At 58.8% G+C, this 23069-nt stretch overlaps 2 protein-coding genes across 7 annotated transcripts; one reads left to right on the forward strand and one right to left on the reverse strand.

Moving 5' to 3' along the window:
- Positions 1 to 1042: 1042 nt before the first annotated feature.
- Positions 1043 to 8100, forward strand: PAQR4 (progestin and adipoQ receptor family member 4). 4 transcript variants are annotated; one of them, XR_008960467.1, is made up of 5 exons: positions 1043 to 1511; positions 2860 to 3081; positions 3234 to 6146; positions 7135 to 7310; positions 7428 to 8100. XR_008960467.1 is itself a non-coding variant. In XM_026485564.4 (3 exons), exons 1-3 carry the CDS (start codon positions 1346 to 1348, stop codon positions 3665 to 3667), a joined length of 822 nt encoding a protein of 273 aa, XP_026341349.1. In that variant the 5' UTR covers positions 1043 to 1345; the 3' UTR covers positions 3668 to 8100. The 4 variants fall into 4 exon arrangements, 1 of the variants encoding a protein (XP_026341349.1); XR_008960465.1 differs by having other exon boundaries at positions 3234 to 7310; XR_008960466.1 differs by having other exon boundaries at positions 7135 to 8100.
- On the reverse strand, positions 4667 to 14155 carry PKMYT1 (protein kinase, membrane associated tyrosine/threonine 1). 3 transcript variants are annotated; one of them, XM_057315388.1, is made up of 9 exons: positions 13966 to 14155; positions 13584 to 13690; positions 8428 to 8935; positions 7108 to 7601; positions 6316 to 6422; positions 6005 to 6177; positions 5762 to 5919; positions 4863 to 4961; positions 4667 to 4778 (listed from the first exon to the last, which is right to left on the reverse strand). In XM_057315388.1, exons 3-9 carry the CDS (start codon positions 8776 to 8778, stop codon positions 4667 to 4669), a joined length of 1494 nt encoding a protein of 497 aa, XP_057171371.1. In that variant the 5' UTR covers positions 8779 to 8935; positions 13584 to 13690; positions 13966 to 14155. The 3 variants fall into 3 exon arrangements, with proteins under 3 accessions (XP_057171371.1, XP_057171370.1, XP_026341352.1); XM_057315387.1 differs by having other exon boundaries at positions 8428 to 8938; XM_026485567.4 differs by lacking the exons at positions 13584 to 13690; positions 13966 to 14155 and having other exon boundaries at positions 4667 to 4815; positions 4903 to 4961; positions 8428 to 8898.
- Between the last annotated feature and the right edge of the window lie 8914 nt (positions 14156 to 23069).

Consider the following 23069-nt stretch of genomic DNA (forward strand, 5'->3'; position numbering starts at 1 on the left):
AAGTAGTCAAAAGACCAACCATAGACTTTGAATAAAGGACCTATTTTGGTACAGGGCTCTGCAAGTTCCTGCGTGATGAGAGGGTTTATGTTAATGAGGGTATCGGAGCCAAGCTTGGGTGTATCCATGCAAATTAAGGTCGGTCCCCGCAAGGAGTGATTTGGAGCCCCTTGGAATGCTGAAGACTGAGAAACTGCGGAGGCGAAAGGATGGGTGGGCGGGGTCCTGGAGAAGGGGAGGAGGAGGAAGCCGGTTGAGGGCGGGGTTAAGCCGGAGAAGGGAGGCATTCCTGGCCCCGCTTTAGGATGAACAAGGGCAGGGACCGATCTTTCCCCCTTGGCCTCCTGCCCTCTCTCTTCCTCTCCGTTTCCTGTCTTTTCTGGGCGGAATTGAAGGTGCCCCCAGTGGGCGATAACAGGGAGCGAGTTTGACCGAGCCCAGGCTATAAGGAGCCTGGCCTGAAGGGCATGGCATCGCCCGAGGGTGCTGGGCGCGTGACACACCTGTAGAGGCCTGAGCATCTCAGCGTGGCTTGCTGCGCTCCGGCTGAGTCGGGAGGGTGGAGAGATCACCCCTGGAGTAGGGAAGCGCCGGGTCTAGACCTTACGGTCCCAAGGTCCGGAGCCGGTAGCACCTTGGACAGAGCCCGGGTGAGGGGTGGGGCGGGGTGGCGAGAAGGGTGAGTGCCCAAGGGTGCATAGACCTGGGGGGTCGCGCGGAAAGCCCGGACGCGCAAGGCAGACTCAAGGCTCCGGGGCCTCTCCAGCAGAGCCACCGGGACCCAGAACGTTGGATCCCTCGCCCACAGCTACCCCATGCAAATGAGGCTGGGACCGCATCATTATGCTAATCAAGCCAAAGTCTGGGCGGACGTGGGCGGGGCCTCCCCAGCCTGCCGCGCCCATTGGCCCTCTCAAGGCCGACGTCACGAGCACCGCGCGCGAAACGTTGGCGGGATGGCGGGGGCGAGCAGCTGGGGCGGAGTCTGGCGTCCCCACCAGCGTCCGGCCGCACCCGTCCTCCGGGCCGAGAGGAGACGGCCTGCCGCCACCGCTGCCGCCGCCGCCGCCGCGACCTCTCCCTGCGGCGTGCCTGCCCCGCCAGGGCCGGCCGCACTGCGCTCGGGCGCCCCGCGCGTCCCCAGCCTCCACCCCGGCGTGGGGGCGCCGGGCCCGCGCGTGCGCAGCGCAGGAGGGGGCGCGGGCCGGGACCCCCGGCCGGCGCGTGCGCGGACAGAGCACTGGGCGGCGGGCGGGCACCGGGATGAGTCTCCGCGCGCTGTGGCAGCACTGAGGAGGAGGCCGGGGCCCGAGGGGAGCGCGGACCGCCCGCGCCGGGCTGGGCCATGGCATTCCTGGCCGGGCCGCGCCTGCTGGACTGGGCCAGCTCGCCACCGCACCTGCAGTTCAACAAGTTCGTGCTGACGGGCTATCGGCCGGCCAGCAGCGGCTCGGGCTGTCTGCGCAGCCTCTTCTACCTGCACAACGAGCTGGGCAACATCTACACGCACGGTGAGCCGCGCCCCGCATCCCACACCCGCGGCAGCCCTGCCCGAGCCTGGCCGGGGGCCGGAAGGCCGGCGAGCACCCCAGTACTCTGGTCCTGGGTTGTTTGGGCCCTGGCACGGCTTGGAGCCGTGGTGACAAAGCTGCCATTGTCCCGGACGGAACTGTCCTTCCGCTCCCCGGGCGGGGCCCCAGGGCAGGCGAGGGAAGCAGAGTAGGGGACCAAGTCCGCTTAATCCCTCTGAGCCCCAGGGAGGAGTCTGGTGTCCGTCCCCCTTCATAATCCCTGCGTCTGGGGCACCCTCCCCTGCCAGCGCTCGTCCAGTAGATGGGTGCTGACTTCAACTACGAGGGGCCCCGGGAAAGAAGCCAGGCCCCAGCCCCTCCCCGTGCAGCTGTCCTGCCACCCTCGTCCGGAGCAACCCCGCCGCGAGGCTCCGCCTGGTGGCGGCTCCTTCCTCCCCCCCAACGGGCGCTCGGCCCCTCCTCCGCGGCCCTGCTCTGCTGACACAGCCCTGCCCGTCCTTGGGCTGCCCGGGGCCAGGAGAGGGGACTGAGCAGGCAGGGCCCAACCTTGGTACCTGCCTCACTGGGGGACTATGGCCTGGCCAGACCTTGCCCAGTGTGCAGCCAGCAGCCTCAGTCTGCTGTGCCTGCCTTTGACCCTGTGAGGGCAGTGCCAGAGTGCCCAGGGGACAGGGGAGAAATCGCCCTGGTTGGGGCTGAGAGGAATGGAGCTCAGGAAAAGCTGCCTGGGGAGATGGAACAAGCTCCTTCAGCCCCTCTCCCCTGCCTGACTTTGCCCCTTTCTGGAAGTCAAAAAGACCCAAAGCCTCTTTGTGTCTGGTCACTTAAATAGAGAACACAGGGGTTGAGAGAAGCAAGCTAAGTGACCAGGGGATCTGGTATCATCGCCCACATAGCCTATTCAGAATTCAGCATGAGGTCACGCCTCCTTCTGGCTTCTGCTGACACACCAGGTTTGGGGGACTGGGGCCCCCTGCTTTCTGGGGAGGTAATGTGGCTGCGGGGATGAGAGCAGCATGAGAGTTAAGGCTGCTTCCATGGCCTACCTGCTGGTGTCACCTGGGGCACTCACTCGGTTTCTTTAACTGAAAGGGCAGATAACGGTCTCTACTTCCAGAAACTCTTTTGTGAGCTCTGCTGTCACTGAAGTCACTGAAGGCACAGGGCCTGCCTCTGTCAGAGGCCTGGCCGCTAGTGTGCTAAGAGCGTTGTCAAGACCTCTGTTGCCTCATCCCTCCTGTATTATCTCTAGACTGTGGACTCCCTGAGGACATGACTTGTCCTCTGCGCTCAAGCCGTGTGATGGGTAATTGTCTCCCTCCCCCAGGGCTGGCCTTGCTGGGCTTCCTGGTGCTGCTGCCGATGACCATGCCCTGGGGTCAGCTGGGCAAGGATCGCTGGCTGGGGGGTACGCACTGTGTGGCCTGCCTGGCGCCCCCCGCAGGCTCCGTGCTCTATCACCTCTTCATGTGCCACCAAGGGGGAAGCCCTGTGTATACTCGACTCCTTGCCCTGGATATGTGTGGGGTCTGCCTTGTCAACACCCTCGGTGAGCCAAGGGATGGGGTGGGTGGTCTTGAAGGATGGGAGCTGGGGGCACAACCAGGGAGGAGGCGGCAGGGGTCCCTCACACAAACCCTGGATATAAAGGGCAGGCAGTTCACCAGACTGATGTGCCTTCTCCTGCCTCTCTCTGTGTAGGAGCTCTGCCCATCATCCACTGCACCCTGGCCTGTAGGCCCTGGCTGCGTCCGGCTGCCCTGGTGGGCTACACCGTGCTGTCAGGTGTGGCTGGCTGGAGGGCTCTCACTGCTCCCTCCACCAGCGCCCGGCTCCGTGCCTTCGGTTGGCAGGCCGCTGCCCGCCTCCTGGTGTTTGGGGCCCGAGGAGTGGGCCTGGGCTCCGGGGCTCCAGGCTCCCTGCCCTGCTACCTGCGCATGGATGCACTGGCACTGCTTGGGGGACTGGTGAACGTGGCCCGCCTGCCGGAGCGCTGGGGACCCGGCCGCTTTGACTACTGGGGCAACTCCCACCAGATCATGCATCTGCTCAGCGTGGGCTCCATCCTCCAGCTGCACGCTGGCGTCGTGCCAGACCTGCTCTGGGCCGCCCACCACGCCTGCCCCCCAGACTGAGCCATGCTGCCCGCCAGGCCGGCCTCTCTACAGGCTTCTAGGACCAACAATACCATGCTTCTCCTTCTGCTGGTCTTCAAGGGGCCGACTGCCTGGATGCTTCCAGCAAACGAGACTTCCCAGCTGGGAGCCCTCGTCTGTTCGTCCATTCTTCCCTGTGGACTAACCTCTTCTGCTCACACCTGGAGCTCTGGCTGTCCCTCCCGGCCGCCTTCCTTCAGGGTACTGTCCACGTAGGCTAGAAGGAAACCTTTCCTTCTTAGGCCTCAGTTTATCCTCTGTGACCTATGAGGGTATGGCCAGAGGGACTCCAGGGTCATGTCTGGCTCTGGCAGTTGGAATCCCACCAGCCGAGAGCCATGAGCCCATCCTGCCCCAGGTACCTCATGGGTGCCTTGCCCAGCCTTTAGCCCGTATTTCCTGACCTCTTTCTGCTCTGCATGCCAGCCCTCCCTGCAGCCTGAGGCTCACCCACCCCTTCTCCCTTCTGTCCAGAGACTGTGGAGTGAGGGGTTTGGGCAACAGGACTAGTCTCTTATCCCAGGACCAAGGGGTAGGAGGGCGGCTGCAGCTGCTATTTCCAGACAGCTAGCACAGAGACATAAAGAGCTGAGTGGCCCGGGGCCCCTGGGCTGAGGGCCCCCTCCACTTTGAGTGCCGTGCTCTGATGGCTCGACCTACACAGTGGGTACGCGCCTGCTCAGGAAATCTCTGCTCCACACAGCGCATGGCTCCTACCTCCAGTCAGCTGGCCTGGAGCCCTGCATCAGGGCTCAGCCTCAGCCCACCCCGGGGCTGCAGACCCTGGGCAACATCAATAAAAAGGGCAGGAAGCGCTGTGTTGCCACACAAGCAAGCTTGGGTGCTCCCAAGATTCAAATACCTTTTATTAGACATGGGTAGGCAGGAGGTACCCCTGGAGTTCCCAGAGGGACCCCAGCCTCCAGGAGGATTGGGGAGTGGCTAAAAGGTTAAAAGCACCAAGGCTGGCCTGTAGACTCAGGTTGGGCCCAGTGAGTCCTCAAACAGGCTGAGGAGGTTCCGAGGTTCAAAGGAGGGGAAGGAACCCCGAGGGGGCTCAGAGTCAATGTCACTGAGGTCCAGGGCATCCCTGGGGAGGGGGGGGAGAGACAAATGACACTCAGGATCTGAAAGCCACTACCTCCCAACCCCCCTGGACTCTGGGCCTGCTCACCTCAGTGAGTACCTGTTCCGGGGGGCAGGGGAGCCATTGCGGGGGGTGGAGGTGTTCCCGGCAGCCCTGGCCAGGACGGCCTCCGGAGAGAGTGAGAGCCTGCGCAGGGTGGGCCAGACAAGTAAGGTGTCGAGGGGTGGGGAGTGCACTGGGAGGAGGCCACAGCTGGGTGGGAGCAGCCTGCGGGCTCTAGGCTCCAGCCTGACATGGGCATGGGCGGTGGCGGCGGGGGGGGGGGGGCACAATGGGGAACAGCAAAATGCGGTGCCCTTTGAGAGAAGCACTTTCACAACTTTGAAAGGCCATCTGACCACACTCAAAGGCCACCTCCATTCTGTCTCAGAACACATGGGTTAGGACAGCTAGCTTTGTAGTGAACTTGTGGAAATGAAGCTTTTTTGGTACTTCCTGTCTATATGAAGTGTCCTGGTGGCAAGGGGTGACATTTCCGTAAGGAAGGGGTTAATGGTGTGATTCCTCCTGAAGCCTGTGCCCCAAGCATGTGGTTTTCTTTTGCAGCAGTTTCTTAATTACAGCCCCTCACTTGGCCACCAGGAGTTTCCCAGGGCCCAGCTCCCCGGTGCCTCATCTCTGGGCCCTGGCAGCCGCTGCTGTGTGAGGGCTATGGCCCTCACACTGCTCCCTCGGGTGGCAGTGCCCGAAGCCTGAAGTTGCTGGTTCTGCTCTGCTCTGCTCGTTCCCTGCACCGAGCTTGGAAGAGACAGCTGCATTCAAGCTAGGCCAGGCTGCACCCCCACTGGCCTTGGTTCCCTTCCCAGGGCCTGATGGGGGCCAGGTTTGTGGGAGGGGTCCTGTTCAACTCTAATCCTCTTGGGTCTGGGCCTGGCTATCCTGACCGCCCCTTTGCCCCTCCCCCAGCGCTCTCAGCTCTCACCCACCCTGTGCTGTCATCATCCCAGCTGCTGGAGAGGCTGCTGTCCAGGAGAAGGCTGCAGGGTGGGGAGCCAGGTGGGGTGGCTGGTGGGCTCGGGGGCTGCAGCCAGCTCGCAGGGTGAGCTAGTCCGTGCCAGAACCAGCACAGCAAGGAAAGCAGGGCCTGTGGGGACAGGGACAAGGGAGGCAGGTCAGACCATGGGGCTGGGGAGCAGGGCGGGGCACCCTGCCACCATCACCCAACTTACCTGCCACAGGGCCCACCCTCGACTGAGGACGTCGGCAGCCATATACCACAGAACGCTCCAGGGCCGAGGCTGCCTGAGCATGGGCAGGGCCAGCAGGGCCGAGGCTGTGGCCCGCAGCTTGGGGTCAGGTTCCAGCATCATGGTGAGAACAGAACGCAGCTCAGAAGACAGGCCTGTCCACAGGGCACGGCCATGTCAGGGGTGACTGTGGACTGTGAGCCCAGTGGTCCCCCACTGCCAGCCATTTCCTCCCACACAAGCCTGCCCTCCCTGAGGCAGCATGTTCCTGTCCATGCTTGCCCTCCACTTACCAGCAGTAAACTCAGGGGGCAGATAGCCTTGGCGAAGCTGCTGCCAGCCCTCCCCACCATGGGGTAGCTCCATGTTGCATGCCACTTCCAGGATGGTGAGACCCAGACTGGGAAGGATAGGGGTGGTGACAGAAGAGGGGCAAGGTTGGCCTTGGGACACAGACCCCAGAGCTCCAGACTGCCCAAGAGGGTGGGAAAGGGCTGCTGTCTTCTGCCACGAGCCAGACACGTGGGGTGGGGGGCTTGGGGTTCCTGAGGAGGCCCCAACAGGGCCAGTGATGGGACCGTGTCATGGAGCATGGACCCCAGGTACAGCACAGCCTATACAACCTAGTGAGTCCTGGCACCCCTCACTGGACAGGCACTATGGTTACTAACATTACTATCCTCGTTCTGTCGATAAGGCTGGATATGGCTGTTCAAGGCAGAACAGTGGTTACTAGCATGGACAATGGAACCCAGTGCCTGGTCCAGTCCCAGCCTCACCACTTGCTAACTGGACTTTGGGCAAGTCCCTTAACCCCACTGTGTCTATTGCCTGTAAATGGAGTCATCATCCCCCCTGTGGGGGTGTGGTGAGGAAACGGGTAACGTAGCTCTGGAGGGTTCACTGTTTAGACAGCCTGACTGCAAAACCCGCTTAACTACAGGGCAGGCCTCCGCCCCTTTAGGATAGGGCGTCCAGCCCAAGGCCAAGTCTTCCTGACTTTGGGCTAGGGTGGTGTTTCCCTCCCTCTGCTAACTGTACCCCGCCCCTGCCCGCCGAAGAGCCTCCCACATCCCAGCCCTCACCTGAACACGTCCGCCGCTGTCCCATAGGAGCCCTGCAGCAGCTCAGGGGCCATGTACCGGGGGTCTCCTTCCTGCGCCTCACCAGCTCCGGACGTACCCAGCTCAACCAGCAGCCCAAAGTCACCCAGCTTGCAACGGCCCCGGGGCCCCAGGAAGATGTTGGCAGGCTTGACGTCAAGGTGGACCAGGCCTTGGCCGTGGAGGTGAGCCAGGGCAAGCAGGGTATCCCGCAGGTAGCCCCAGACCTGGGCCTCGGGCAGGCCGGTGCCCCAGGCCTCACAGTGCTGCTGCAGGCTGGGCCCACACAGCTCTGTCTGCAGGTACAGGATGCCGCCCTCCTCCCAGGCTTGCTCCAGCCGCACACAGCGCGGGTGCTGCCCCACCTTCTCGTGGCCGCCGACCTCAGCCAGCTTGCGGGCCCGGTCCTTGGGGCCCCGGAATGGTGACATAGAGCGCTTTATTGCATAGAGCCGGCCGTCTTCCTTAGAGCGCACCTGGAAGGGAGGTGGGGCCCGCAGGTGGGATGGGAGGTGGCACAACCACTTAGGAGGGCTGTCTGGCAGATTCTGTTACGACTGTACGTGTGTGGAAGTTGTAGCACGGCATCTACCTTAGAGACACCTGCACATGTGCAATAGCAAAGTGGCTAAACCACTCTAAGAGCTCTGAGTCTTGACCAGAAGGGTCTCCGTGGCACGTTGTTCTATGAAGAAAGCTGGCTACAGAACCATGTGGGCAGAATGACCTGCTGTGTAGAATATAAAGTGAGTTTGTCTTTGTATGGTCAACTCTGGAGTTGTATAGAGAAAGGTCTGGAAGGAAGGACACCCACCTGAGAAACATAGTAGTTTCCTCTGGGAAGAACTGGTCTAGGGGCCAATGTTGTTTGTACTTTTTAACAACAAAATTGTCTCTGTGTAGTACTTGTATAAGGAGAATTACCATTTTAAAGGAAATATAAATGATTGGAAATATATTTTAAGAAAAAACAAAGTGGTATGGAGGGTGTAGCCTGAGTGCCTGCTGGCCTGAGGTGACAGGGGAGGGCGTGCACTGCACAGAGGGTGGGAGCTGGCTGCAGGGCAGGAGAAAAGGCATCTGGGAGTGACTGTACGGCGTGCCAGGCTCTGGACAAGGGGAGTGTGTGTACTGAGGGGCCTGAGTTGGGGGAAGGAGAAAGCAGTCAAATCAGGCACTGAGGAAGGGAGCCTGTCAAGCCATGGAAGCAGGCTGCCCAGGACACAGTCCCATCCAGGCAGGGGAGGGAGGCGGGGCAGGGGGGCTCCCCCAGCAGGCCCAGGGACTCGTCACCCCACTCACCTTGAAGACCTCTCCATAGGAGCCGTGGCCCAGGCGGCCAAGCCTCTGGAAACTCTGTTGGAAAAAGGACTCCGGCCGGCTGGGGTCATATGAGGGGCTCTGCAGGGTCTCAGAGGCTTTGCCTCGGAATGACACCCTCCGGGGCTGAGGCTGGTGCCAGCCCGGGGTCCGAGGAGGGAAGAGGCGGCTGATGGGAATGCTGCCCTTGGCAGGAGGCCGGGGTGGAAGGCTCCGACTGAGCCCCCCAGGCCTCTTGAGGGAGAAGCCAGGTTCTGCATGGCGGAAGTAGGCTGGGACTGGGACAGGGGTACCACTCAGAGGTGGAGGGGTGCCCTCCGTGGGCACAGGCATGGCCAGCACAGGAGGCCCTGAGGTGCACAGTACAGAGCAGTGTGTCCACTCAAACAGTGCCTGGTCCTGTGGCCCCAAACAGGCTTCGGAAGAGAGCCACGTCCACTCCGCACACACGTTCTACTTTAAACATGGAGGCCACAGGGACACCGAGCACCTGCTGGGAGAAGGCAGAGAACAAATACATATATGCCTGCACACAGTCGTGTGTACCCTGGAGGTCATAAAAACATAAACTGAAAAACCCACGGCCGTGTCCTAGAGACTTGCACAGTCCAGCAGAGGTTAGGCTGAGACGGGTTCTGGAGCCGGATTGCTGGCATGTATATCCCTGCCACATCACAACCAGCTGTTTGGCCTTAAAATATACACCTTCTTCCAAAAATGTAAGGTGGAATTATTAACACAGGCCCACCATCTCTTATCTCCAATTCAAAAGTAAAAACAAAGGTCTGAAGTCAAGTTTCTTTCCTGACTTCTAGCTTCGGGGCTAAAACTCATTTCGTGGGCCCCCACTTCCAACTTTGTGTTGCAGAGGCTGAGTTCCAGGCAGGTGCAGCAGAGAGGCCAGGGGGTCCCTCTTCCATCGGCCCTGCTCACAGGACAAAAGCTCTACCTCAGGGCCAGGAGCTGGGAACAGGGAGGCCAGACCGCTCCAGGCCCAGCTCATGTGCGGGAAGGAAGCTCCCCCGCGGGAAAGGGGAGCAGAGAAGGCCAGAGGCTACTGTCCCCACCCTAAGGCACCAGGGTCACCCAGAGACGGGCACCACTGTCCCTGCCCTCAGCTCCAGAGCTGCGGCCCAGGGATTCTGCCTATGAGAAGCAGGCAATGAAACAGAAAGGTCTGAAGCTCTCCTTGCGGGGGGGGGGGGGGGGAGACTATTTGAAACAATGTGTGGGAAGTTCAAGCATAAAAGCGCTCTCAAAGTCAGTGGAGGTTTTGGTGGTAAGCAAACAGGAGGAAGCTGGGCCCTCCATCAGTGCAACACAGTACCCCATAGGGCAGCTAGTTTACCAGAGAGAACTGGGGAAGGAGAGTGCTAACAAGAGCCTTATTGGGGTCAGAACAAACCCCAGACACTGAATTCAAAAGCTGCCTTGTTAAAGGAGCCCCAAATTAATTAGATCAGTCTATGGAGCAATGGATGGCCTACGCATTGTCAAAAACAACAGAACAATCAGCCCACAATTGGTGGAGTAACAGCCAGGGAAGGGGACGGGTAGAGAACCTCTGTGAAATCACTGGCATTCCGAGGTGCCCGTGCACATGTGCACACGCCCGAGCTGGGCCCTCTGAGGCGCAGCACCAGAGGCTTCACCCTGCAGCGGAAAGAGACGTCACTGCAGTGGGCCAGCCAGTCACTAAGCAAGTAAACAAGCAAACAACAGTCACAATCCCCAGAGGGGGGGTGAGAAACCAGTATCCACAGTTGCTATAGCATTGTCTAAAATGTCCAGTTTTCCACAACAACAAAAAATTACAAGATATGCAAAGACAAAGGAAAGTGTGACCCATATGCAGGAACAAAGCAGACGACAAACTACCGGTAAGAGGGACCAAATGTCAGATATCACAGATAAATGTCAAAGTAGCCACCATAAATGTGTTCGAAGAACTAAAGGGAGCCATGCTTAAGAGAACTAGGATGACAACATCTCACCAAATAAAGAATACTGATAATGAGATAGAAATTATAAAAAGAACCAAGTGGAAATTATGGAAATGAAAGGTGTAAAACTGAAATGAAAATATTCCCTGAGGGGTTCAACAGTAAATTTGAACTGGCAGGATGGTTAGCAAACTTGAAGACAGATCAAGAAATGTTATGCAGGCTGAAGAACAGAGGGAGCCAATAACGAAGAAGAGGGAACGGAGCCTCAGAGAAATGTAGGACACCATTAAATACGCAGAATGCCACATGGGAAGGAAAGAAGAGAAGCAGCAGGGAAAACATATAAGAAATAATGGAGGAAAACGTCGCAAATGTGATTCCCAGAAAAAGCTCCCCACCCCAAGAAAAACGCATTAACCTAGCCAACGAGCTCAATGAACTTCAGGTAGGATAAGTGAAGAGATCCACACACAAGGACACAATCTTGAGAGTGGCAAGAGGGAAAAGGACTCATCACTTACAACACCTTACACACTTACAACACCTTACAACACTTACAACAAGAAGAGTAACTGCTGACTTCTCACCAGCAACAGAGAAGGCCCAAGGCAGTGGAGTGGCATATTCAAAGTGTTGAGGTGGGGGGGGGGGGAGGGATTTGTCAACTAAGAATTCTATAGCCAACAAAACTATCTTTCAGAAATAAAGGCAAAATAGGGATGGCTGGGTGGCTGTCAGTTAAGTGTCTGCCTTCAGCTCAGGTCATGATCCCAGGGTCCTGGGATCTAGTCCCACATCAGGCTTCTTGTTCAGTGGGGATTCTGCTTCTCCCTCTGCCTGCAGCTCCCCCTGCTTGTGCTCCCTCTCTCTCTCTGACAAACAAATAAATAAATCTACAAAAGAGGGGGGGTTAATTTAAAAATAAAATAGAGGCAAAATAGACATAAAAATATAAAAATAAAGAATTCATTGCTAACAGACCTGCTTTATAATAAAAACGAAAGGTAGTTCTCCAGGCTAAAAGCACGTGATCCCAAACAGTAATCGGAATCTATATGAACAAGCCAAGCACTGATAAAATTAATTATGTGATACAAAAGACAATGTAGGGGAGCCTGGGTGGCTCAGGTGGTTAAGCATCTGCCTTTGGCTCAGGTCATGATCTCTAGGTCCTGGAATCAAGCCCCATGTTGGGCTCCCAGCTCATCAGGGAGTCTGCTTCTCCCTCTCCCTCTCCCTCTGCCCCTGCTTGTGCTTTCTCTGTCGCTCTCTCTCTAAGGAATAAATAAAATCTTTAAAACAACAACAACAACAAAACCCCAATAGACAATGTAAACACATACTTCTTCTCTTAGCTGATTTAAAAAGCAATTCTACAAAACAACATGTATGTAATTGTATGCTGGGCATACAACGTATAGAAATGTAGCATACGGGGCGCCTGGGTAGCGCAGTCGTTAAGCGTCTGCCTTCGGCTCAGGGCTTGATCCCGGCGTTCCGGGATCGAGTCCCACATCGGGCTCCTCTGCTGGGAGCCTGCTTCTTCCTCTCCCACTCCCTTGCTGTGTTCCCTCTCTCACTGGCTGTCTCTGTCACATAAATAAATAAAATCTTAAAAAAAGAAAAGAAAAGAAAAGAAAAGAAATGTAGCATACATACTGTTAGCCCAAAAGAGGTGGGTAGGAACAGAGCTCTACTGAACTAGAAGATGATACCAGATGGAAACCTGCATCCACAGGAACAAATGAAGAGAATCAGAAGTGATAAGAAGGTCAATATAACAAATATTATACATGTATACTTGCTTTCTATTCTTCCCTCAGCTTCTCAAAGAAATTAAAGACGACCTAAATAAATGGAAAGACATTACACATTTGTAGATCCAAATACTTAATATAGATCAAATGGCAATACTCTCCAAATTGATCTACAGATTCAGTAAAATCAGAATCAGAATCCCAGCTGGCTTCTTTGCAGAAATTGAGAAACTGATCCTAAAATTCATATGGAATTTCACAGCACCCAGAATAGTCAAAACAAACTTGGAAGTCTTGCACTTCCCGATTTCAAAGCTACAGCGATCAGAAAACAGTGGTATTCTGGTCTGTCTGAAGGATATATATATAATCAATGACATGCAACTGAGAGTTTATGAAATAAACCCTGACATTCATGGTCAATTGATTTTGACAAGGGTGACAAAAAAATTCAGTAGGAAAGAAGTCTTCTCTATAAATGGTGCTGGAACAACTGTATTTCTACATGCAAAAATCATTGAGCAGAAAACTCTGACTTAACTTATTTTTCCCTCCAAGTGTGAATATTCATATATTTCTTGATGGAAATCTTAATGTGTTTGATTATGGGATAATGCCCTAGGCCCACAGGTGGTGTTACATATAAATGATATGTGTGCCCTATTAGCTTTCTAAAATCAGAGACATGTTGAATTCAGAAACACACCTAGCCACAGGGGTTTGTGGACCGGTAATACCTCAGGGAAGGCTCAGCCCAGTGTCTGGCATACAGATCCCCCAATAAACGCTGTTACAGAGCAAGTAATATATAACAGTGTTCTGAGCAGTAATTGAAAGAACACACAAAGTGCAGTGGTCTCAAGGGTGTGTGTGGGAAGAGAAAGGGCTGTTGTGTTGCTATAATGTTATAATAGAAACAAAAACAAGAACACAAAAGAGGAGTTCGATTTTGAGAGGAAGCCACAGTGTATCAAACGATACCATACCCAGCAGGGAGTGAATCAGTCGCAGAACCGTGAGGAAACAGTCGTCTGAAGTGTGCCCTCCAGTCTCTGGGACAGTGAGGGGATGGGGGAGGGACCCCCGCGGGGACCTGCCTGGAAGACACCCTACATCCTGTGGGGGCCCTTCCTCTGAGGGTATTCACCTCAGGATGCCCATCTCAGGGTTTCCTAAAGCGCAGAACCAGGGTGTCAGCACCCCCTTCAGCGCCGGTAAGAGGCCCAGTCCTAGCATATTTGGAACACCAGGCACCTGCATCTTAAGCCAGTTCTCAGACCACCCCAAAGTCCCTCGCATTCCAGCACCACAGGCCTGGCCAAACAGCTCTGGGGAGGGGATGGGGACGGAGAAGCAACAGGGGCTCCCCGGTGAATCCAGGGTGGCCCGGAGCAGGCCAGGCCTGCGTGACCTCGGGAGCTTTCGGGGGCCTCACCCTCTCCCTGGGCCGGACGCATTGCTGACCACGGTCTACCGCGCTAGACTGTGAGCTCCTCCCGGGCAGGGCCACAGCTGGTTCACCTCCGTGGACGCGGGGAAGCCCTGGCGAACATTTGAAGAGACCGGCTGTCACGGGGGAGGGGCCGGTAGAGGGGCTGCAGTCGCTGGGGAAAGGCGCTCCCAGAAAGCAGACAGGGAGGCCGGGGAAGGCCAGGAGGGCCGGGGCCCGCCCCGGGAGCCGCGGCAGGGGCAGAGGGCGGGGCGGCCGCGGGCAGGGCGCGATCCCGCGGGGCCGGAAGGGGGTGAGGCTCACCCCGGGAGGGGCTGTCAGGGGGCTTGTCCCGGACAATCACCTTCAGGACCCGGCCTGTGCTCACCTGGACGGGTGGGCGGGGCGCAGCTCAGCAAGGTCCCAGATTCCGGGTCCGCAGAGGCCGCGGAAGCCCCTGGGGCGGTCAGGCGGGCGGGGGTCTGCGGTCGACGGCTCTCTACCGGAGGACTCTCGGAGGAGGAACGGCCCGTGAACGCGCGCAGAGCCGGCTCGCGCCAAAAATTCCAAACCGGCCTCGAGGCCCCGCCCAGGAACGCCTCTTTCTCCGCCCCTTCCCCGATGCAGCCCATCAGAGGCGCCCAGGCCGCCGGGGCTCCGCCCCCCACGTCCCTGCGTGCGCGTCACCGGGACCGCTCCGCCGGCTCCTCGGTCCGTGCCCTCTCATTGCGCAGGCGCCACGGCTCCTCGGCGCCAGCCGGGGTGGAAGGCACTACCGGCTGCGGTGTCCCGGCTGAGGGGTGTCGCGGGGTCCGAGCTTGCCGGTGGACCTCTCCCACTCGGTTCCCGGGATGCTGACAGACCTCCAGACCCCAGTCCCGCACGCACCACCCTCGCCTCGCTGGCTTAGTTTTTGAGACTATAAAAGGGGCGGTTTGCCTCAGAGGTGCCTCAGGAGGCGGTCCCGCGGGACGCGACGGGAAGTCCCTGCAGCCTCCGGGTCCCAGCGGGGTGGGGCGCCCTGGGCTCGCGGGCTCCCTCCTGCCCGCCTAGCATCGCACCGGGATGCCAGACATTCTCCCCACCCGCGGGAAGCCCTCCCAGGCCGCAGCCACCTCCGAGGCAGCCCTAACCATTCTTTGGATTTGAGATTTGAGCACAGCTCAACCCTGCCTCAGCCACTTCGTGGCTGCACGACCTTCGGAACGCGCCGGGCCTTTCTGAGCTTCGGCTTAGTCTCTTCTCCGGCAAAAACCGAGCTGCTGCAGCTTCCCCCACGCAGCTAGAGGTTCAAATTGGATGATCCCCTTAAAGTTCTTAGCGTGGAGCTGGGGCGGAGCAAGCGCTGGTTCCTAACAATAGCGCGGCTGGAGTTTGCCCCTTCCTCCGCTAAGGGCACCTTTTATCCGTTTAACAGGGTGCTTCCAGGCCATCTTCTCTAGAACGCTCCCCATCTTATCGCATCTCGTTTCCCACCTTATTTTCGTATTGCGCTTATCTCTGTCTGAATTTCTGTCCTCTATTTACTGGTTTATTTGTTGACCACCCATCCCCCAAGTTCCCGACAGGTTAGGGTTCTCAGCCCATTGTGGTGCCTGCACCTTTGGCGAACATTCCAGGGCATGGACCAGCACGGGAGGGCCTGGCATACCAGGTTAGGCTCATAGACCTAGAGTTTCTTTGGGGGCTGCACCCCCCACACACACACAACACCCTTCCTTTGCATTTGCACCTGTGGCAGCCCCAGCCCCTGTGACTCAGGCTGGATCCTTGTGAAAGACCCCAAGCTTGTCCCCAGAAGGCCTGGGGAAGCAAGTGGCCCCCTCTCCAGCTGCCATCCCCTCTGCTAGCCCCATCTCCAGGAGTCCAGGACCTGGGGCTTCTTCCAGGTGCCCAGTCTTGAAAGCCTAATTGGCAATAATCGAAATATTTTTTTTAATTCAAAAATATACTTCCAATGGATATTTCAGTCTGTGGGAGGATTGTAATACGAAGTTAAGTACAGGGAGTAGATGAGAGCATGGGCTGTGGAGTAAGGAAAATTAAGGCTCTACCCTGCTTTGCCACACACATAAGCTGTGCTGCCCTGAGCAAATTGCTTTATGTTTCTGGGCCTGTTTCCATGTTTGTAAAATGGAGATGATCGTTCCTACCTCCTTGTACGGTAGGAGCACGAAATAAGAAAATGAATGCGAAGTACTGAGCTGAAGGCTGAGCAAGCACACAGTAGGAGCTTACTCACTGTTTAATAAAAACAGTAACATTCCGTCATTTGTATAGTGTTTTTCAGTTTTCAAAGCAGCTGTCGGGGGCCAAAAGGAAGTTCCTGGAGGAGAGGAACCAGCACCCGCACACCCGCCCCGGGACCACAGGGGCAGAGGCACGGGCCCGCAGGTTTCGAGACTAAAGAACTTGGCTGGGGCTCCGTCGGCGAGGAAGCACCCCCACCCCCGGCCCAGGCGCTGGATTGCCGGGGTCCCGCCCGCGCTCAGGTGAGAGCCGGCTCGAGCCCCGCGCGCCCCCGTGTGTCCTGTCGCCGCAACAGCACTGTGGCCGCACCCAGACTCTCCCAGGGAAGTCGGTCACCGCTCACCTGGGAAGCCGCTCAGGGATGGAGCCACGAAATGGGACTAAGGTGACTTAAGAAAAGCAGGGAAATGACGGCCCCAAGGGCGGACATGGCTACCGTAACGGAAGAGGAGATCGTGACGGGTGCGTCTGGGGAGCTGGTCTGGTGTTAGCGGCAGTGGGTGTCCCGTGGGTATGTTACAGTGCGCGTTTATCTTACGCACGCTCTGTATGTATGCCTTATTTCACGCTGGCATAGGTTTTAATAAGCCGGCAGGTGGATGGCGGGAGGGCGTTAACGGAGGTCAGGATTGCACCATGGGAGCGCCTGGAGGTGCCGGCAAAGGTGTCCAGAGGCAGCCGCTGGAGGGGTCTGGGCTAAAGAGCTGCCAGATAGAGGGCCAAGAGGGTGACCAGAGGGGACTTCGGCACAGTTGCAGGTTCACAAGGCGCCTGCCTCCCCTCCAGCTGTCCTCCCCAAATTCGCACCCTGGCAGGTGCTGCTTGGAGCAACTGGCTGGGAGTCTGTCAACAGGCTCTGCCATTTTAGGCGACACACTTCCTGGGCCTCTGCCTGGCACTTCCAACACCCAGCTGTCACCTTGCCCTGGGCTCTTAGCTCTGTCCCCTCAAAGTTCCTCCTCTCCCCGGAAGCTGGGCCACCATGTCCCCTCACGCCTAGGAGAAAAGGGTACCCTAGGCCAGGACTCCATCAGGGGCTGTCCTGGCCTCCACATAGTCCAGGTGCTCTTAGGCCAGGGCAGGGCTGGGGATAACCTGAAGGGACTGGACATGCTGGGGTGGGGGTGGAGCTGTTGAATGGGCCAAGGGTGCCCAACTGGGCTTGGCCCGGGGCAGCATCAAGCTGGCCCAAATGCCCAGGCTGGCTGGCATTTTCCACAGGCCCATGCCAGCACCCAGGCCGCCTGGCAGCGGTGGTGGGCACCAGCATTTCCTCAGCCTGTACCTCCTGCGTGGCCCCTCCTGGTCTGTGCCCACCCCCTCCTGGGCCAAGCTTCCCTGGCACCGTGGGACAAGCCTTGTGTCTGGGTCTGTAGAGGGGGCCCTTAGCTATCCTGCGTCTGAGGCAGACATCTGGGGCCCAGACCGACATAGGGCAGGCGGAGAGCAATGCAGTGTCTGGGGTAACTGGGCCTGCAGACGCCTGTCTTCAAATCTCAGGCCCCCTGCTTAGGAGCTGTATAATCTCAGCCCTGTCCCTTTTCTGCTTGTTGCCCCATCTGTAAAACAGGGTAAGAAGCAGCTCCCCTGCAATGGCCCTGACGTGGCAGAACTGTTAGTGCCGTCATTTTACGGGAAAGAGAATGGGCTCAGGGAGGCTGGATTGCTGCTCCAGCATCCTGGCCAGATCGAGCGGGTATTTGAACCCAGTCGGAATCAAGTGGCTGGCCTGGTGACCACAAGACCACTGAGAGGCCCTCGATGAGACCAGGGAGCCAGCACTTGCCTTTACGGGTGGAGCAGGTGGCCTGGCAGGAAGCCCTCCCCGGGGAGTCTGCAGAGATCATCCCAGCTGTTCTGGGCACTCATGGGGTGGTTGGGGCCAGGGGCCACCCCAGAGCTCCTCCCAGCAGCCAGTAAAATGTCCAGCCCTAGGACTCTGGGTCATGGCTCTATGCCAGGCAGGGGAAGTGGTGGGCATGTGGGGGTGCCACACTGGGGCATTGAGCTGAGGGGACCCAGTGGGAGCAGAGGGGCCTTATGTGTGTGGCGGGGAAGGTGGGCACCATGGGCCCGGCCATGGGAGTATGGTCCCGGGGTGCAGCCCAGGATGTGGGTGGGAGAGGAGGCGAAGAGGGAGGGGAGGGACAGGCACATCTCCGTGCTGGGGGGTACCTGCTCAAAGCCCTGCCGTCCACTGTGGCTGGAGCTGGCCCCTGCATGCGCCGTGGTCACAGGAGCCTAGCAGCAGGCCGACTCCCCACTGTAACCCCTCTCTAGGCCCCCACCCTGTCAGGCAGCCTGACCTGGCAGGCCGCCCTCCTGAGCCAGAGGTGCCAGGAGGGGCTGGCTGGGCAGGGGCCAGTTCCTCAGACAGACAGGGTGTGGAGCCTTCTGGACTAGGGCCCGGGGGGCCTGAGTCACTGCTGTCCCCAGCCAGCTCGGTGGGGTTCACTCCTGGCACTTGCAGGCCTGCCTCTTCTGTCTTTGCGTACTTGGCTCCCCACCAAGTCCCCCTGCCTGGCCCGGGCTCCAGGCTCATCTGCCACCCCTAGAAACAGAGTGCTTACTCTCCCCATTGCACCTTAGGCAGTGCCCCCTGCTCCAGTCTCCCCGGCATTAGAGTCACTGCTGCTGGAGCTGAGCAGGAGATAGAGGTGACACTGAGAGGGCCCCTGCAGCGGGTGGACCCCCACCAAGCCTTCAGGCAACAGTGACCGTCCCTGGACAGGCTCCCTGTGTATCACCTCCGCTTATAGAAGGGATGCTGGGGCGCACTCGTGGACGTGCAGCCTCAGCGGGAGCCCAACGATCACCTCCTGGTGCGGTCCCGGAGTCTCCGGGGTGAGATAAGCTAATAGCCTGGCTCTTCCTGGACAGTCTAGTGGTCAGACCCAGTCTCCTGCACCGTTGCCTCTCCACGTACCTCTGGAACACTGTGGCCTCTGCCCCGGGCTCTCTGTTACTGTTACACAGTAACTCCTGAGTCTCCCCTGCCAGCCACCCTGCCATTTCTGCGCCTGGCTTTCCCTCCTCTCTCCAGCTGTGTTTGGGCTGGGCCTGGGGTGCCTGCCTGCCTTCCCCTTGCCAGCTGCTGGGAGGGAATCTGAGCCCCCGAGGCCTGAGGCCTGGCGCCAGGGCCCCAATCCTGACAGGGGTGGAGGAGCCTCGTGGGCCAGGTGGGGGCCTGTCGCGGCTGTCAGCACTCATGATGGATGAGGGGTGGGGCAGGGAGAAGGCCAGGCTTCCTGCCACAGACGGAGGTGGGGGGCTGGCCCCCTGGGGTCTGCCAACAGAGCCTCTGCCACTCACAGCTGGGGGGCCTCGGTGAGAGTCCCCACCCAGCAGGGGTGTTTAAAGGTCCAAAGGGTGTGTGCCCTTGCACTCCACTCGGCATCATGGGCACCTGGGCCTTCCCCACAGCCCTTTTCCTGCTCTGCTTGACTTCTGAAAGCCTACAAGGCGGTGAGGGCGGGAGGCAGGGAGCTGAGGTTGGGGCTGGGAGGTCTAGGCACAGCACCGGGCCAGTGCTGGGGCTCTGAGTGTGTGACGGTTTTGGGGAGGTTCAGGGATAGATGCCTGGGTCCTTCTCCCTGTCCATCTCTGAGGTCCGCACCCTGAGTCAGCACCTCCTTGCTCCCCAGGGCTACCTCCATTGTCTCCGGGCCTAGGGAAAGGTAAGTGGTCTTTGCTGGACTGGGGTCAAGGAAGAGGGACCAGTCTTTCCCCTAGGGGTCCGGGAGATCTCTGGGGAAGAGCTCCGGATGTTCCCTCCCTGGTTCTGGGATCCAGATGTGGGGCCCAGGAGAGCACAGGGTCCCTCACTGTCTTCATGGCAGACAGTCTTGTCCATAGTTAGCTCAAGTTTGGGGAGCAAAGACACCCCACACCTTTGGAACTGGGGTGAGATAGGGCAGAACGTCAACTCCAGGCGTGAGAACATCCCAGAGGAGGGGCTTGGAACTGGGTCTTCAAGGGGGCCAAGCTGTGACAGGGAGGGGTAAGGACATCCTGACAGTGAGAAGGGGCAAAGGCCTGGAGGTAAGGCAGGAGGGGAGAAGATAAGGTGAGGGGCCCAGAGGGTGGGGCAGGTGAGGTCAGAGTGTCACAGAAGGGTCTGAACTCCTGGGATCTGTGGGGTCCTCAGGATGGGAGAAAGGGCTCCCTCCTGAGACCTGATGCTGCATAAGAGAAAGATGGGGGTTGGGGCACCAGGGGGATGGGATTTCTAGGAAGGGAGGGGTCTGTAGACTCTCCGAAGATTGGAGGGGAGAGGTGGTCGTGCCCCTGAGGAAGGCGCAGGGGATCTGCCCCCAGGGGTACGGCGTGAACACCTCCTGCTACGCGCCCCTTTCTCCAGGCTGCTCACCTGGCACTGTCCTTGCCCCTCCTCTGACCAGAGGGGAAACAGAGGCCCAGAGAGGGGGTTGCGCTCTTGCTTGCAAAGTGGGAGGGGTAGCATTCAGGTTGGGCTCTTGGCCCCTCCTAAGTTAACCCCCTTCTCTGCAACCCACAGGCTTAGGGAGCCCCAGTAGCTACAGATCAGGTGAAGCTGGCCGGGGGATAGGGTGGGCAGGGTGGGTGCCACTGTGTCCTCTGAACAAGGGGGAGGCACCCCAGCTCTTGGCCCCTCCTGGCCCTTCAGGCTCAACTTCTTGTCTTCACCCCCCCCCCCAGGCTACGGCTCCCCCAGTGGCCTGGGAGCAGGTAAGAGATGGGCAAATGGGATTTTGGGGTTGGGAGAAGCAGCCACCTCAAAAATATGTGGGGACAGTTTTGACCCCACACCACCCCTCAGAGAAGTGAATTGTGACCCCTTCTGGCTGGTCTCCTTTTCCTCCTACACACACTCCCCTCCCACCTAGGAATCCATCAAGACTGTTCTGGTGTCCTCTCACCCATGTGCCCCGCCCCAGGCACCCCCAACTCTTTCCTGTCCCTGCTTGTTCTGTGCCACCCCCACTGAGCCCCGTTCAGGGTAGGCAAGTCTGGCTCACTGCATGCCCTCTGGGCCGGCTGGGAGTGGGCTCCAAGGCCCCCTTCCTGTTCACCAGCGGGGCTCTCCACCCTCTATGGGAATTCCCATAGGCCTGCCGCTCAGAATGGCTAGGGGGGAAGGGGTCCTGGGACCCTCACCTAGTCCCTGGATCTCCCCTGGCTTCAGAGGGGCTGTTAGACCTCGGAAGCCACGTGGGCACTGCCCAGCCCCAGCCCTGTCTCCCCTCCTTTCTCTCACACCCTTTATCTCCATATGTCCCCCCAGGATTTGGGAATGGGAACGGGAACGGGAATGGTCTGGGAGCCCAGCCAGGTGAGATTGGTGGGCTCTGGAAGTTGTTCTGTCTGCCTCCCTCCCAGGCCTTAGAGGGGAGGATCAGGATTTTTTAATGATTGAGGGGGCAGAGAGGGAGCCTTCCAGTTTGCTTTTTCTGGCGGGGTCCAAGGGTCCTGTACTCCCACCCCAGCTAGGACCCCAAACCTCCCCTGCTCATCCCTCCCTCTCTCTATGGGTCCTGCAGCTCAGAATGGCTACAGAACAGGTAGAGGTGGGCCCAGGGTGATTGGGAGCTGGGGTCAGGATTCTAGGTACTCCTGAAATGGGATCTGAGACCCTCACTTGATCCCCATCTCCCTCTCAGGCATTGGAGGGGTTGTGAAACCTCAGAAGCCAGGTGAGTCCCCCACCTCATCTCTCCCCATCTCTGCCTTGCCTCCCCCCCCCCATTATTCCCTTATTCCTCCCTGACCCCCTCCTGCCCTATTCCCCAGGGTTTGGAAATGGAAATGGGCTGGCAGCAGGGGCCTTCCCAGGTGCTGTGGCCCAGCCAGGTAAGGTGGGAGAAGAGCACGGGGCTGATAAGGCTGGGCCAGCATTGAGAGGGTCTTCTCCCAGGCTCCCCCAGGGCAGAATGGGTGACTCATTGGAGGTGGACGAGAAGGACCATTAAAGTTTCAGGGAGGAGAGAAGGGCACCCCTTTTTCACTCCCATCTCAGCTTGGACCCCAAAAGCCCTTTGCCTCACCCCTCAGCTCAGCATGGCCCTGGAGCCCCAGGAAGAGGCTGGGTCCCTGGGATCCCCTCATCTACCACATCTCTCTCCCCAGGTTTTGGAGGTGGTGTGAAACCCCAGAAGCCAGGTGAGACGCCCAGTCCATGCCCACTCCTCCCTCCACCCTGCCCTCTGTCTGGCTCCCTTTGACACCCTCTTCCTTATTCCCTCTGGCTCTCTCTCCCCAGTATATGGAAATGGACTGGGAGCTGGTGCCTTCCCAGGACTGGGAGTCCAGCCAGGTGAGGACACCTGGAGCCTGAGCCCAGGGAGGGAAAAGGGGGAGGAGAGGTAGTGTTGGAACAGGGAATAAATAAGGGAGAAAGTTGGGGCGGGGAAGCCTCTTTGTTTCTCCCCAGGCCTGGGAGGGGGAATGAATCTTCAGAAGCCAGGTGAGGGGAGAGCGTCCCCTCTCCATGTCCCCGGCTTGGGCATGTGTTACCCCGCCGAGGGGTACCCCCCAGAGCAGCCCCACTGGCCCAGATCCAGCCCTGCCCGCCCTCTCTCCACAGGCCCTGTGGCTCAGAATGGTGGCCAGGGACCAAGTACGGGGTGGGGACTGGGGGACATAGGCATGGATGTGGGGGTTCAAGGGAGCTCTGCGCTCCCTCACCTGGTCCCTGACCCTTTCTCTGGAGTTGGAGGGGGTGTGAAATCTCAGAAGCCAGGTGAGCCGCATGCTGTCCTGATGTCTCTGTCTTCCACCTGGTCTCCAGCCTCCCCCTACTCTCTTTTGCTGTCTTGCAGGATTTGGCAATGGGAATGGCATGGGAGTCAGAGCCCAGCCAGGTGAGGGCACCTGGGCCAAGCTGGGCTTCTGGGGAGGAGCTAGGGAGGTCAGGGACTGGAGGGCAGAAAACTGATTTCTGGGGGGAGAATAGGGTGGGATGAGGTCCACATGTGGCTCCGTGGCTCTGGGTGTTTCCCCAGGCCCTGCCTTCCATCCCCCAGTCCCTGACTCTCCTCCCCGAGGCCATGCCTCACACTGCTTTTCCTCTCTAGGCTGCAGCGCTGGCAATGGCTGGGGGCCCAGCCATGCTGGGGCAGCTGGGGCGGGGGCACGTGACTGGAGAGGTCAGGGTCCAGCCCATGCTGTTGTTCCTAGCAGAGGGGCTCTTAGGGGCTCATTAATTTTGCTGGCGTTCAAGTGCCTGTCCCGGGGCAGCCCATATGCCCAGTCCTGGGGGGCTTT

This window comes from Ursus arctos, unplaced genomic scaffold (genome assembly GCF_023065955.2).
Source record: "Ursus arctos isolate Adak ecotype North America unplaced genomic scaffold, UrsArc2.0 scaffold_2, whole genome shotgun sequence".
In the NCBI taxonomy this organism is placed as follows: Eukaryota; Metazoa; Chordata; class Mammalia; order Carnivora; family Ursidae; genus Ursus; species Ursus arctos.

Excerpts from the sequence above, each read along its gene's own strand:
- PAQR4 (XM_026485564.4), top strand. The coding sequence starts at position 1,346 with ATGGCATTCCTGGCCGGGCCGCGCCTGCTGGACTGGGCCAGCTCGCCA. Across the intron at positions 1,512-2,859 it reads GGGCAACATCTACACGCACG|GGCTGGCCTTGCTGGGCTTC; the intron begins GTGAGCCGCGCC and ends TCCCTCCCCCAG. Across the intron at positions 3,082-3,233 it reads CTGCCTTGTCAACACCCTCG|GAGCTCTGCCCATCATCCAC; the intron begins GTGAGCCAAGGG and ends CTCTCTGTGTAG.
- PKMYT1 (XM_057315388.1), bottom strand. The coding sequence starts at position 8,778 with ATGCCTGTGCCCACGGAGGGCACCCCTCCACCTCTGAGTGGTACCCCT. Across the intron at positions 6,178-6,315 it reads GCCCCCTGAGTTTACTGCTG|GCCTGTCTTCTGAGCTGCGT; the intron begins GTAAGTGGAGGG and ends CCCTGTGGACAG. Across the intron at positions 4,962-5,761 it reads TGGGATGATGACAGCACAGG|GCTCTCACTCTCTCCGGAGG; the intron begins GTGGGTGAGAGC and ends CACCCTGCGCAG.